General features: G+C 41.9%; 1 protein-coding gene across 1 annotated transcript; it reads left to right on the forward strand.

Moving 5' to 3' along the window:
• Nucleotides 1–3,981: 3,981 nt before the first annotated feature.
• Nucleotides 3,982–13,380, forward strand: podn (podocan). The gene is made up of 12 exons (XM_071904203.2): nt 3,982–4,003; nt 5,004–5,086; nt 5,951–6,247; nt 6,770–6,863; nt 7,207–7,271; nt 8,234–8,343; nt 8,470–8,626; nt 9,051–9,166; nt 9,435–9,648; nt 9,923–10,366; nt 10,477–10,625; nt 12,222–13,380. Exons 3-12 carry the CDS (start codon nt 5,969–5,971, stop codon nt 12,352–12,354), a joined length of 1,761 nt encoding a protein of 586 aa, XP_071760304.2. The 5' UTR covers nt 3,982–4,003; nt 5,004–5,086; nt 5,951–5,968; the 3' UTR covers nt 12,355–13,380.
• Nucleotides 13,381–15,147: the final 1,767 nt, after the last annotated feature.

The following is a 15,147-nucleotide window of genomic DNA, read 5'->3' on the forward strand; positions in this document are numbered from 1 at the left end:
TGTCAAATTGGCTGAGCCTGTGTGTATGTTCCCGGTTTGGAGGACCTTCCACTTTCCAACACTGCAGTGACCTGGTTCCAGACTGCCACGCTGTAGTTTTTCCTTTGTAAAGAGTGTGGCTAAAACACAAATCTGTTAACTAGCTTTGACCCAAATTCCATTGCAGTACTGGCTTGGCTCTTTCAGTTCTCCTCTGGATCCTACTCTGCAGTCAGAATGGAGTTTTTTCATTGGTCACTTGTGACTGCTTTTAGGACATGAGATTTCATTAGTTTAATCTTTTTTTTCTCTGTATTCTGTAATGGAACATTCAAAGTCGAAAGTTCTTTACTGTACTTGAATTTTTTTTTTTTTTAAACAATTTTTTAGCTATCATCAACTTCCATATAGGGTATTTGCATAAATTGTTCTTTTATTCAAAATATTATAACTAAAATGTTACAACTAGAATAATCTGCGTGACTTATCACATACAAACTGAGTTTATTTGCAAATGTTAAAAATCATTTCAGCAAGAATGTTGTTATCTCAATTACCTTTAAAAAAAAAAAAAAAAAAAAATGAAATGTGAGGGTAAAAGAAAGACAAGATGCTGAAAGAAATAATGAAATCACAGTAATTAAATCAGTCATCATTGTCCACCACAATGAAAACGGGGGGCGGGACTATGGATACAACGTTTGTTTACTTGTCTGTACGTCACGCACAATTTCTCGGACGCTGCTGATTGGATTTTCACAAAACATCAGGGAATGATGCGTCTCATTGCTCCATTTTGTCATTTTTAAAATTGCACTGATTGGTCTAAGGGGAGCGCCACAGAGTTTAATTGTATGTCATGCACAATATGTTGGACTCCAATGAATGGCACCTCCTCTTCCCCTCTCCCTGCAACATACTATCAAGAAACATGAAGTAACATATTTTCTACTTGTTGCCCCACTACAACTGTGCATCATTCGTTGGGGACAACATGTTTACTGTTTCTTGTTCACCCTTAAATTGTCTTGTGGGACATCTGGGCTCCTCAGCTTGCCCTGTTGCCACTGTGACCCTGCAATGATGTCGTCAAAATTAAAAAACAAAAAAACAAAAACAAGGATCTTGCGGATTACCACTTTAAGGGTTTATTCGATTAGTGAATTAGCAGAGCTGGTTAGATAAACAGTGATGACTAAGACTGGAGAGCAACAGCTGAGAAGCTTCTTTGGGCACTGTTCATACACACACACACACACACACACACACTGGGGTGGGATTTGAAGCCTTTCTCTTGGTCAGCTCTTGTGTGGTTGTAAATGAGACAAGAGAGCTGCCCATCAAAGAGTGGTGCTCACTGGAGGCTATGGTGTTCAAATAAAGGATTAAAAACATTAATCGATTATAAAATGCTGACCGGGCTTCTGCTGTGTGCAAACAATAGGCAGAATCACAGCTTTAACTGATAGAAACTATATACTAAGTAGAATTATGTTCTCTATTAAAGATATATTATCATGGTACCTTGTTCTCTAGGGCTGCTTGACCACCTCTGTCCATGTTTCGACACAGTCACTAGTATAATTTCATTTTTGGAGAGTATGCATTTTTTCATACAAAAATGTAGAGATCAGTGTAGTCTACGGTCCCAAGATTCCCTACTGGTCAAGAAAGTGTTTGTGATCGCTGCCCCCTCTGTTCCAGTGCTGCAGAACGACTTGAAACTTAAGCAACTGCAACCTGTCACCGAGTTCAAAACAGTGCAAGAAGCTGTGTAAGATAAATCTGCTGGAGTGGATGATGCTTTGAATAAGTTGTTGGAATATGTTCCACTGAAACAGCAGAAACGGTTATTAGAAACACTCATCGGTGACCAGAACCGGGGAAGAAAGGAGAGCTGGCCTGGCACAACGTGATGAGTAATGAAGAGAGTATGGAGCGGAACATGTTTTCTCCTGTCCCTCCTGTCCACATTTGGGAAGGTATTAGAGGCTACAAACTGAGGTCTGCAGCACGTGATCCGTAAGTGAGATTCCCAGAACACCTTCAGACTCACGAGCCACAAGGGACTCAGTATCTTCCCCCTGTTCAAGCATTCATCGCCGTCTTCATTCTTCCCTCCGCTCAGTGGCTGAAGATCCTTTTGAGAGAGAGGGATTCTAGGAAAATACACTTCCAGAAACATCACTTTTTTTGTTCCACTTTAAAACCATTTTTTTTTTTTCAGTTTGTTTTTTTCACTTTCCACTCCACAGAAAAATATACTATACTATAGAAAAAGTCATTGCAACTGCTTGAATACATGTATGGAGTGCTATTGACAGAGTATATTGTATAGAGGCCATTGAAGTGGTTGAAGTTAATCTCTCACTTTGTACTCCTTAACACTGTGTGAGATGAAAGGAAAACTCAGGGTGATGGCACCTTGAAAGAGGTGATTGCTGCCACTGTTCAGTTTCAAAAGCTTATGATGGTAACTTCTGCTGCTACTGTTGGCAGTGTAATTTATCCCTGAGTGCAAGCAGCAATGCATTTTTATTCTCTCCTCAAGACGTTCGATTCTGATTTCTCTCCCTGATGCTATATGTCCTGCTGTGTGCATCAATTCCTACTGTGTCTAGTGGAGGGCATTCAGAGATTTCCAATTATATCACTTGTGAGTGTATTAGTTTGACAGTTTTGACATTCAAAAAATGTCTGGTAAATGTGATGGAAAATAGTAATTTCATGGGTGTAAATCAAGATTGTTCGAAACAATAATAGACTGGTAAGGTATCAAATAGCTATATAGATAGATACCTATTTGACACCTAAGACCTGTGCATGTCCTCTATTTTTCAGCTGCTTTATTCATATGCCTTCCATCCAGAAACAATTAACAGTGGTAGTGCAAATGAGAAACACAAGCCTACATACTCAGACACAGATTGTTAAAATTATTAGTATCCAGAAGCAGCGGGTGAGAATGAGGTCATGAAAACAAGCAAGAATATAACTTAATGTTTTTGTTGACTATGAAATAACCCCAAACTCCTGCAAATGTATATTTTAAGTAACAGTGACTTGTGCTTTCAATGCAACACATTTTAATGATAGCAGATGTTCAGACATTGAGCCTGATGGGAGGTAGGCCTGTTGAAAAAGAGACTTAATCCAGAAACACGTGGGACATTAGATCACATCCTGTCGCCCCTTTTTGGCAGACACTTCATCCACTTCCACATCTTCCTTTATTGTTGAAATATTTATGAAAACTCATCTGGTCTTTTCACCAAATGAAAGTTATCTCAGATCATATAACAGCCATAATTTTATTGTTTTTTCAGGTAGAAAGCAAGGGGCTTTTAAAAAAAATTTTTTTTAAATAACATCTTTTATCAATCGTTAATCTCCTCTGCTGCAATGGTCTAAGATTCAGTTTGGAGAACAAGACTATGTTTTGATCTTTTGCTGCTTAGGAATTTCATCTCTACCCCTGGCTTAATCATGACTTTTTCTTCACACAGCGTTCAAAGAAAATCCAAGATGCATGATCCAGCATATCTGTTTGAAGTGATCTGGCTTTTGACTGCATCCAAGTATTTCTCATCCCATCTAAATGAATATAATCTCAATTGAATCATGTGGGATTGGAAAGGTTTTGTTGAAAGGAAAATTTACCACAAAATCTACCAAACAAAGTAATCACAACACGAAATGATTGCATCTCTACACTGAAACTGGAAAGACCTGCCACATTGTGGAAAAAAAGGCAATACTAGGAAAAAAATATGAGGAAAAAGCAAAGAATTTGTGCTTTTGGCTCCCATTCAGGTCAGAGCTGTCTCTCTTACTCACTCCCTTCCTTCCCTCTCCCCCTATCCCCCTTCCTTTCTTTTTCCTCACTTTCCCTCTCCCACTCCCACTCTCTCTCACATCTGGAGGGTATCTGGTGTGGCTGTGACTCCTCGCTTGCTATGGGACAGTCTGTGTTTGGACTGGACGTCAGACTTCACTGGATTTCAGCAAACGTTGCTTGGAAGGGGTAAAGTAGCCCAGCACAGCGTTAATACAGGATTTACTGACAGTGTGCATGTTTTACGGATGGTGCATGATGTTAGATTGAGCTGGAATGAGCTTTCAATGTCAGTGTCAATTGCATTCACCCTTGCGTGACATTTTTGGCATGTGGACAGTATTTCAAATGCTCCAAACTTTTGTAGGATACAGTGAAGCCACTTATTGTGGTTGTATAGCTATAAACTGGGCAAGCAGACGTCTGCTCTGCTGGGGACGAGCTGAACACCATGAAAAGAAGATGATGACTTTTTTTAAAAATGCTCTTGCCAGCGCCTCTGGAAATGAACAGTATTCTTACTTTAGGGGTATGAATTAACTTGAGTGTTGTTGACTTAGTGAAAGGCTTTTGGAGCTATTCCCTGACTCTCCATGGTGTGATGTATTTATTGTAGGCAGGGGTGACATCGCACAGTGTTTATGGGCAAGTGCACAGGCTCTTATTTGTTTTTCATTTGCTGTGGGTGCGTGCATGCTTGTGTATGGATTCTGTGGGGCTGTCTGTGTGTGTGTGTGTGTGGGTTTTTCTCGTAGGTTCGCCACAGACCTCTGGTATAGTTGTTGTGGTGAGAGAGGCAGGGAAGGCAGTTCTGATAGATGGATGGCTTTTAGAGGTTTGCCTTGAGAGCTGAGTGCCTGTCTGGAATATTTCCATCAACACTGGCGGAGATGATTAGAGAGCTTTTTCCTGGCTCTACCAAAACACTGTTGTCCCTGACCCAGTCAGCCAGTTGTAAAAGGCAATTTCATTTCATTTCTAGATATTTTTTTAATTAGAAAGATTTGTATTCACTTGTATAAACGGGTTTGGAATGTTTTGGAAGTATTACATAAAGGGATTTTAGTTTGTGTGTGTGTGTATGCGTGTGCGTGTGTGTGTGTGTGCGTGTGTGATAATGCTTATGAGGTGATTGGAAAGCAGTAAGCGAGTCAGCTGTCATGATGCCTATCTTCTTTCTCCAAATCAGCCCTTGCAGTTGGTGAGGACTGAAGCTTCAGACGCAGCAGAGAGAGAGGAGGCAGAAAGCCGGCTGTCTTCTTTCTTGGCCTGGTGTGTAAACAATGGCAACTCTCCATCAATACGATACCTTCATAGGCCCAATCATGTTCAAAACTCATCAGTTGTTTTCTAGAGTGTTTAGAAATTGCCTCACAGGGAGTGATCAAGTTTACTGAACTGAAGGGAATTGAAATAAACTGAATGAATTATAAAGCAGAGCAGAAAAATATAGCCAATTGTATTATTCTGCAGCATGAGATTGCGGTAAGCAAATACACATTGTAACTCCTTTTTATTTAGTTTAAAGCTACCATATGCAACTTTTCGCCTTGAGGCAGAGATTGTATTGTTCATCCAACTCTGCTCCCCCTCAGTTGGTCAAGTTCCTGCCTCAACACTTGTCACTCATCTTGATAAACTGCCCACCTTGAGACCATCTAGCCTGAGGCTGAGGTAGTCAGCGTCCGTAAGGCCGCCACAGGCGTCGCAGAAGCAGCCAATCTGCAAAAAAAGAAAAAGCGATGCAGATGTTCTCCTGTGTTTTTGAACAGGCTGTGTCTGCCGCATGTTTAGATTTGCCGTTCTTTCATTTCTGTTTTCCGGCATTGTTGTTGTTGCTATGACGTCCCTGCGATTGATAGCCACAATCCAGCCCACTGCTGGCCACGCCCACAACAAACGCTATACATCCCAAACATCAATGAAAAGCCAATTACCAGGCAAATAGGGGGGATTTAGACATGCACATACAGGGTCACAGACACAGACTGATAATATATTTATTTATTGTTATGTTAATGTTAATGTTAAAAAGTTGCATATTGTAGCTTTAACAAGATTTTGTTGCCAATAACAAAATCCTCCATGAACTGATGTTTTCAACTGCACTTTCCTGTCTCTGTGCTTATGCAACAGGAGAGCTGAATAGTGGACATGACCTTTCCCAAGCATTCCGTGTTGCAGGCCCTGAGCGTGCTGCTCTTGGCCTGGGCGTTGGTCCGTTGCCAGGCCCCTCTAGAACCAGAGGAAGAGGAGGAGGAGGAAGAGCCGATAGAGGAGACAGACATCTCAACGGCGGTGACCAAAGCCAAGCGGACTGTTTGTCCGCCACAGTGCAGCTGTACGACAGAGGGGGCAGTGGACTGCGCCGGGGTCGACCTCACCGAGTTCCCCAGCGAACTTTCTGAGAACACCCGCCAGCTCTCTCTGCAGGTCTCTCTCTCTCTCTCTCTCTCTCTGTCTGTCTCTTGTGTTGTGAGCAAGCGTGTGTGTGTGTGTGGGTGGGTGTGTGTGTGAGTGAGTGTTTATGGGTAGTATTTTTTTTATATTGAGCACACTGTGGCCCCTTCCTGGAATCTCTTAGGCAAGATGTTTCATTAAAGAATGTCGAAAGTCAAAGTCTCTCTCTCTCTCTCTCTCTCTCTCTCTCTCTTTCTCACTCACTCTTGCATGATTGCACATGCACAACTGAATACACAGCCACGTTATAATTTTGCATAGATAATTAGCAGTGGAGAAGAAATTATAATTATATTATGTTGAGGTGAATTAAATCCCTCAGCAGTATCAAAACTCATTGAAATAGTGACAAATATTCAAGCTTAAAAGATCTTTTTCTATCTGTCCAAGCCCATATTGGTGACACACAGTTATACCTGGTTTCTCAGATGACCAGTGTCTGCTACATTTTCTGCCATTATATCATCATCTGTGTTTTTTGTCTCCTGATGCCAGAACAACCAAATTGAGGAGGTAACTGTGGAACAACTTTCTCATCTGTATCAGCTTGAGACTCTCAACCTTCAGAACAACTGGCTCACCACACACGGTAAAGCCACAAACACAATATAAACACCTAGCGAGAACCTGGCGTACGGCACGGGTGCAAATTGCGGACACGCCGTCTGCAAGCTTGTTCCTGCTGTTGAATTCCTGTTTGTCTCGGAGCCTCTGAATGTCCAGTCAATTTGCAACAATTTTGTTCTGTCAAACAGTTAAACAATTCTGCAGCTGGACTGTTTTTTAACCACCCACTTATGATTTAAAGATTCCTTTCATGTGTGCCGCTTGCTTGATTACAACTAAATAGTCCTGTTTTTGGCTTGTGATTATAAGTTTATTCATTTTGTTTAATTGAATACTTTTTGAAAGGTGTGTTTGCCTCTTTACAGGCCTGGAAGATGAAGGGTTTGAAGTGCTGGAACAGCTGGCTTATTTATACTTGGCAAATAATAAGGTGAGTCATACACAAAACTTCCATGTATCAAAATGTTTCTTTTCACTGCTCCCTTCAGCTCTGCTAACATGATGTGAGGAACTGCAGGTCTATCTGGTACAGCTGCATCTCTCAAGACATGCATATTCTATTCTATTCTATTCTATTCTATTCTACTCTGTTGTGCCAGTGACATTGTGCCAGCTGCCTGTTTGTTGCCAGGGAGAGAGGTGGCAGTCAACGCCCTGATATTCACCCCCCTCTCACACACTTTGTGTGAGCTTATGCTTGTAATCACTTACAGTGTGTTTGTGCCAGCTGGTCAGAGCTGAAATGTTACTGGCATCCAGACCTTTTTGGACAGAGAGATACAGAGAGACACACACACAGAGAGAGAGAGAGAGAGAGAGAGAGAGAGAGACAGAGAGAGAGAGAGAGAGAGAGAGAAAAGAAAAATGATGGACAGATTTGTTTGTGACTTAAAAGGGATGAATAGGCAAAGGGGATGCAGGAAGAATAGAGGATTTTTAAGTGCTCGCTAAGCCTCAAAGACACCCATGTTGCTTTAATCCATAAACCATGTTATAAAGGAGAGAGCTCTAAACCCATATGAACATTAAAATCTAATCTCACTAGCGCTTCTCGGTTTTCTATATTCTCTGCCATTTTGTACAATATACGTTCATTCTGGGAAGAGTGACTAAAATGAGGAAAACCATGCCTTTAGATGAAGGGGTGAACACAGCCTGCCATACAGTATGTCTGCTGCGTAACACCCATTTGGCAAAAAGTAGTGAAAGTGTTCATTTGTATTGGTGCCATTTCAATTATTCCACTTCCATGGAGAAGAATGGCTGGCTGTGTCAGAGTAAAATTGTCCATTACAGCCAGTGAAATACAAGAAAAATCACCTCCTGACATCGTCGAAGAATGAAAACGTTGTGATAATTTGTGATTCATGCCAACTTTCCTTGTCCTTGCAGCTCACTTCAGCACCCAAACACTTACCACCCTCTTTGGTCAGCGCTGATTTTGCTGCTAATCAGCTTACAAGGATCTATCCGTATACATTTGGCCAGAAACCACATCTGAAGTAAGAATGTGTGTGTGCGTGTGTGTGTGTGTGTGTGTGTGAATTTACCTCCTGTTCCTGGAAGCACATCCATTTGCACACTGCTGTTTCCCCTCGCTCATGGCTTCCTATCCCTCCTTCTCCCAGGTCTGTGTACCTCCATAACAACAAGCTGACCGATGCAGGGCTTCCAGACCAGATGTTCAACGGTTCTGACCGCTTGGAGATCCTCATCATGTCCAGCAACTTCCTGCGCCTCGTGCCCAGGAACCTGCCCGCCACCCTTCACCGGCTCCATCTGAAGGTCCAACACTACATCAACAAGCGTCTTTTCTTTTCTTTCTTTTCTTTTCTTCAACCATGCAGATCAAAACAAATTATCATTGATAATGAGCACAGTTCCTACTTGGAATATGGTGATGATGATTACATCATGTAATGATAAAGAGTTTCGTTCCAAAATGAGATATCCTCCACAAAAATGAAACCAATATGGGAGAGTGTCCCATATTGACTGCTGGCATGAAAACTACATTATGGGTTAGCACTGAAATTGGAAGTCATTTTAAGACATTTTCCTATAAAATAATTCATTTTTTGAGGACAGAATCATTTAGGTTTTTCAAATATTGCCTGAATTTCAGACAGCAACATTTTTCCAAAATGGATATGCTGTTTATCATTTTGGAATGAAACCCCTATAATTGTTCTTGTTGCTTGGTTTACAGAGTAACAAACTGGAGAAAATCCCAGCAGGGGCCTTTGACAATTTGTCAAACCTCAGAGAGCTGTACCTACAGAACAACCTTCTCAGCAACGAGGGCATGGACAACGAGACCTTCAGGTGGACAGAAACCTTCACACACAAAAACACTCAGCTGAGGGACACATATTGTCACTGTATCTCTATGGCAATGTGGGATGTAAAACAAGAAACGCTTATCATTACTTAAGGATGTGTTTTTAAGTGCACACCAGACAAGAACATCCACTCATCAAAGACTGTTTGACAAGGCTAGATGATTCATTTTGAGGCAGTAGAGAGAGCACACAGCGCACACGCAGTAAAAGGACAGACAGCTGATTTAATGACTTCCGCTTTCTCCTGGCAGCCATCTGAGCAGTCTGGAGTGTCTGGACTTGTCAAACAACAACCTGAGTGTCGTCCCCAAGGGTCTGCCTCGCAGTCTAGTGCTCCTGCACCTGGAGAAGAACTCCATCCGCAGCATCCCCGGAGACGCTCTTACTTCCGTCCGAAACCTCGAGTACCTGCTCCTCCACAACAACAAGCTCCGCTCACGTTCCATCCACCTCACCGCCTTCCAGGTACGCTCCTTCAGCTGTTTCACATCATCCCAGGTCTCCCTTGGAAAAGAGATTTTGAATTTCAATGGGACTAAAAAAGGCAAAACAAATTGTCTTCAGGTTGTTTTGCAGCACTACAGCATTGCACTCAAATTGAAAGCACTGATTGTAAGAGAGGGCATGTATTCAAGTACTTCTTTGCCTGCATCTGATGCATTTTGAAGTTTTTGAGATCTATTGTGCACAGTAAAAACAGTCTTTGGCACTCATAAATCGGTATTTCTAATTTCACTAGGGCTTGAAGAAGCTGCACACGCTCCACATGTACAACAACCTGCTGGAGCGTGTTCCCAGGGGCCTGCCTCGCCGCGCCAAGACCCTCATGCTGCTCCACAACACCATCTCCGAAATTGGCCGCAACGACCTGGTCATGCTGTACACCCTGACGGAGCTCAACCTCAGCTACAACCGCCTGACCAGCCCGAAGATGCACCGCGAGGCCTTCAGGAAGCTGCGCCTGCTGGAAACCCTGGACCTGTCGGGGAACGCTCTTCATTCGCTGCCCCAGGGCCTGCCCCGCAGCCTGCAGGTGCTCAAAATCAAGGACAACCAGCTGAGCTCCATACCGGACGGCTCGCTGACGGGCATGCTGAAGCTGCGAGAGATCTACTTGAGCAACAACCAGCTGAAGCTGAACTCCATCTACCAGGGAGCCTGGCTGGAGCTCAGTGCGCTAACAGTGAGTGGCTGAAACAGATTCCCACTTTTCTGCCAGATATCACATAATCATAACCAGGTAAAACGGCGGGAAAGAGACGCCTGTTTCAGTAAGTATCTTGTTTCTTTTAGACACTAGACCTGTCTGGCAACCAGCTGTCACACATACCGTCTGACCTGCCTGAGTCTCTGGAGTACCTTTACCTGCAAAGTAACCGCATCACCAGTGTCCCCGCTTCGGCATTTGAAGGCACACCAAACATCAAAGGCATCTTCCTCCGGTAAGAGTCGCGAACACTCTGTGCTTGCAATACAAACACAGTTACACACGCACACACGCACACACACACACACACACACACACACACACACACACACACACACACCAGTTCTTATAAAGCCAAAGATCATTTTCACAACCAGCACAAAAGCCCACTTGAATTAAAGGAGCAATTTTAGCTCAATAGCAATTCTGACGCACTTTCATACTATACACACACACACACACTACTGATAATTATTGTTGGCTCTGTAAGATTGATTCTGAATGTAAAGTTAATGGGTTTTTCTATTTCACGGTAGCCACATGACATGCACAATAGGGGATATGTCTTCGCCTGACACTGAGTGTTGCCCGTCCTTGGGGCTTTCATGGAAATTTGATGGGTTGTCCCTTACATAATAAATTTCCTTTCCATTTGGATTGATCTCGGCCGAGGAGATGATTATACAAGTGCCACAGAGGAATGACTGTGAGGAAATTAGTGGTTTTGTTTAGACTGCTCTGCAAGTCTGCAAGAGACAGCTGCAGTTGGGTCGTCGTACACCAGCGTTCTCTCCCTTTTCAATGATATTTTAGAATCGTCTCAGAGTGAGTTTAGGGACAGTGAAACGGATTTATTTTCTTCTTGTGAAAGTCTACCTGGAGAAGAACCCCTTGTGGTAAAGTTTTACAAATACCTCCTATGGTTTCCTGGTCTGTTACGAATCCATCCAAATTTTATTGAGCATTGCAGTGTAGCTTCATTTTGCAGAGTAATGTGGTATCTAATCTCACCACCTCCTTCATCCCATGTGCTCGCAGCAAATATTCCACATCGGTCTTTTCTGCATAGTGCTCTAACCCGCAAATATTGCAGTTTTACTCAGTGGGTGGACAGCAGAGCATTTTCGGACAAGTGCTTTCAGGGTTGTGTCTGTTTGGTTGTCAGTCTAACCCCAACTTAGCTGCTTTATGGGTTGTGTTTATGGGCCCTGACCCCATCCAGGCTGTTGTGCTCTTCATGCTGCTCATAGCAGCTGCTGCCACATGAGTTTGAAAATGTTTTTCCACCAAATCCCCCCACAGCTGGGAGCCTTTGGCCTGAGCCAATTTAGAGCTTCTGGAATGCTTGCATCAGTGGGGGTAGGGGAAGGGGGATTTGTGTGTGTGTGTGTGTGTGTGTGCGCGCGCGCGCGTGTTTGTTGCTAATTGCGTTAGTGTTCATGTGTATTATATGTCGGTTAGTTGTTCAAGTTCATGGGCAGCATATGCAAGCATTTTCACTGATTAATGAAAAATAGAGTAGATGCAGTTTACGCCAGGCGTTTTGGAAAAATTGAAGACGGGCTTTGATGTTAAGTGAATGACTGTCTCTCTGATAATAACACTGGAGTGGGTGCAGCTCAGTGTGACACAGAAGTGATGCTCAACAGATGGGTCCTACTGTACTGATCCCTGGCTATCAAATGCTCCCACTGACAGATGTGATTTGTAAATGCCACCTGTTGTCTATGGATCCTCTTCTCTGCAAGTTAGGATTTTTGGATTCAGCCTGTGAAACCTCAATCATCAAAACACACACTATTTTGATGAATGCATCTGTTTTCCCCTCCAGGTCTAACCGCCTGTCTGTGGACTCGGTGGATGAGAGCTCGTTCGCCCATCTGACCAACTTGCAAGTTCTGGATATCGGCTCAGGCAGCGCCGACCTCCCCTTTAAAAGAGACGAGACGGTGGAAGACGACTAGATGAAGCAGGAGGAGCAGGAGACATAAATAAAATATGCTCATCGTAATTGTCATGGGACTGCATTGTTGCAAGGACAGAAAGGGCTTTTAAATGGAAATGAACCTGTGAATGGCTGTGGCAGTCATTTCCCAGGTGCATTATTGTATTGAATGGCAGATTCACGTATTTCTGGTGCAGGATACCGGATGAAGTTTCTTTTGTTTCCATCTTTTATGTTTTTTTTGGGCTGGTTAGAATTGCCTCCGCATATCTTTATATCTGAGCTTTTGTTCTTGACAGTTGTTATGTAACATCTCATCATCTAAGAAGTATTTTTGTGCTTTTCTCTATAAAATACGTTAACAAAATCAATGTGAAATGTCTAAATGTTTCAGAATCAAGACCCAAAATGAAGAGTGAAAATAGGAAAGACTTATGTTGATCACACTGTGTGTGTGTCTTTCTGTGCTTTGCTCTGTGTCACCTTGTTAATGCCTTGTCACCCCGGCTTAAAAATAGATTTTTACGGGAAATACTGTGAAAAAAATTGTTTTTAACCTATTTTAACACCTAAGGTAGCAAAGCGAACTACCTGACTCTCATCAACAAAGGCACAGTACTCTCAAACTGTTGAATGTAACTTCAGTGTAAGAAATACTATCCTAAATCTAAAGTCATTTACAAATGGTTGCAAATGTGACAGCGAATATGAATGAGGTGTCCCAGTGGGTGGCATTAATCTTGGACTAGCAGTGATTTGTCTACAATGTGGAGGATTGTGGATATCATTGTTGTTATGCTAATCCTATATCATGTGCTTGTGAATGAAATATTCCAAGCAGAAAAGCAAGTTCAACCTATCTGGAGCTCTGATCCATGCTGCTACTGCCTCCCTTTATAAAATAAAGATATCAACTATTTTTGTATGACATCTAAAATACTCATGCTATTACACTCACTATATTGCTATGAATGCGGTGTTACTTTCACATACAGCATTATTGTAATGTCACATTTACAGTCATCAAGCACAGCAATAAATTATTTGAAAAGGTTAAAGAAGATTGTGTGTTTCCTGACATTCACCGGAACATCCAATGTTTAACACCGCAGACAATGGAAGCAAGTCTCACTGAGCAACCACAACATTCACCAGAAAACTCCTTTGAAATCTTTTTACTCGTGGAACACTTCAGTTTTGAGCATGCTGAGGAAAATCAATGAAAATCTGTCAGGCCATGAACAATCAATTCACAACAACTTCCACCGGATATGTCATTTTTTTTTCATTGAATCCAGTTATTGGTTCAAAAGTGTCACATCTATGCCATAAATATACTGCTATTCTCCTTCATATTTTACATGAAAACTGTTGTGGACAGAACTCAAGTCTCTTTTTTTAAATTTTTTTTTTTACCCCCGCGGGGAAATCTATGGGCAATATAGTTCCATTATGTTTTTCCCTGAATATATATTAACATTAATCCCAAAGAGAATAGGCATGACAGAGATAATTAAATGTGCTGCATTTCATTCTGTACTTGATAGACTCAGTGATGATGCCACTCATCAAGTCAGACATTGTTTCATACCTCAGTATGTCAGTAGGTTCCTTCACATGGGGCAACATCATTGCTCAAGAGAGGTTATGTATCTCCCATATAAAGATATATGCAGTTTGTACAGATATTCTGTCTCATATCAAAAACAAGGACGAGTTATCTCAGAAAGACCAACACAACTCAGACGACCTGCTATTGTCTTGCCATGAGGAAGATGTTGGCAGCCTGATGCATGATGCACATTAGAATACAAACTGCTGCTCAAGTCAAAGCACTCAGGAATCTCTGGCAGTAGATGTGCGCACAGCTGACAAAAATGAGTGACCAGCTACATGAAAAATATAGTATCTGACAGAGCAAATTGGACTCACTTACACTGAAATGTACAATGTGACATATTGTACTGACAGACATTATCTGCACATCTTTGAACATTCCACTTTAACAGAATGTTCTCGATGCAAACCTTGCATGAATATTATATATGCATATCAACTGATAGCAATTCACACGCTTCAAAATAAGTTTATGTAGATATAGACATTGTCAGATCTGGAAAAATTGTTGTTGAATATCTTCCAAATAGTTGAGAAAAACAAACACACCCACCAAACAAACAATCATAAAACAAGGACCACTTGGTTCATGTGAAATTACAAGTGGTGTTTGCACTTTTCAGGCTGTTCAAGTGCCAGGAAAGCTGAATTAAAGCAAGTGCTCCTGAGGTTGTTCAAATATTTGAAGCCATTTAAATATATTTTAGCCCAGGTATGAATGGTGTAAAATGGCCATGAGGGAAGGTGATGTTTCTGACCAATCTTTTTCAGTCCCCCACCCCCTCCCTGTCATTGTCATCTGCCTAGCACCACCAGCATTTTTTAAGGCAAAATTAAACAATTAGGGCATGTCACTTTGCCTCCAGATCACTTGAGATTAGGCTCAAATCAGACACTTGCTATTCTATCTTCTCTATTTCATGACACAGACAAGTGGCTGCTTGCACTATAGTAAAAAAAATAAACACTTGCCTTATTAACAAGTGTTGCACGCTGAGACAAATAAAAGATGCAATTAAGAAATCATATAAAAGGTAGGTATCAAATAGAAATCAAATGCAATGCAAATATTCACACCTATTTACATAATTTGACTATTTTCGTACTTTCCCTCACACCCATAACAGAAGGATGGCCGCCTCTCAGTGCAAGCTCACCCATAGGTCCAGACCCAATGTGTTTTTGCAGACCAAAC

The sequence above is a fragment of the Centroberyx gerrardi genome, chromosome 9 (genome assembly GCF_048128805.1).
Source record: "Centroberyx gerrardi isolate f3 chromosome 9, fCenGer3.hap1.cur.20231027, whole genome shotgun sequence".
Lineage (NCBI taxonomy): Eukaryota > Metazoa > Chordata > Actinopteri > Beryciformes > Berycidae > Centroberyx > Centroberyx gerrardi.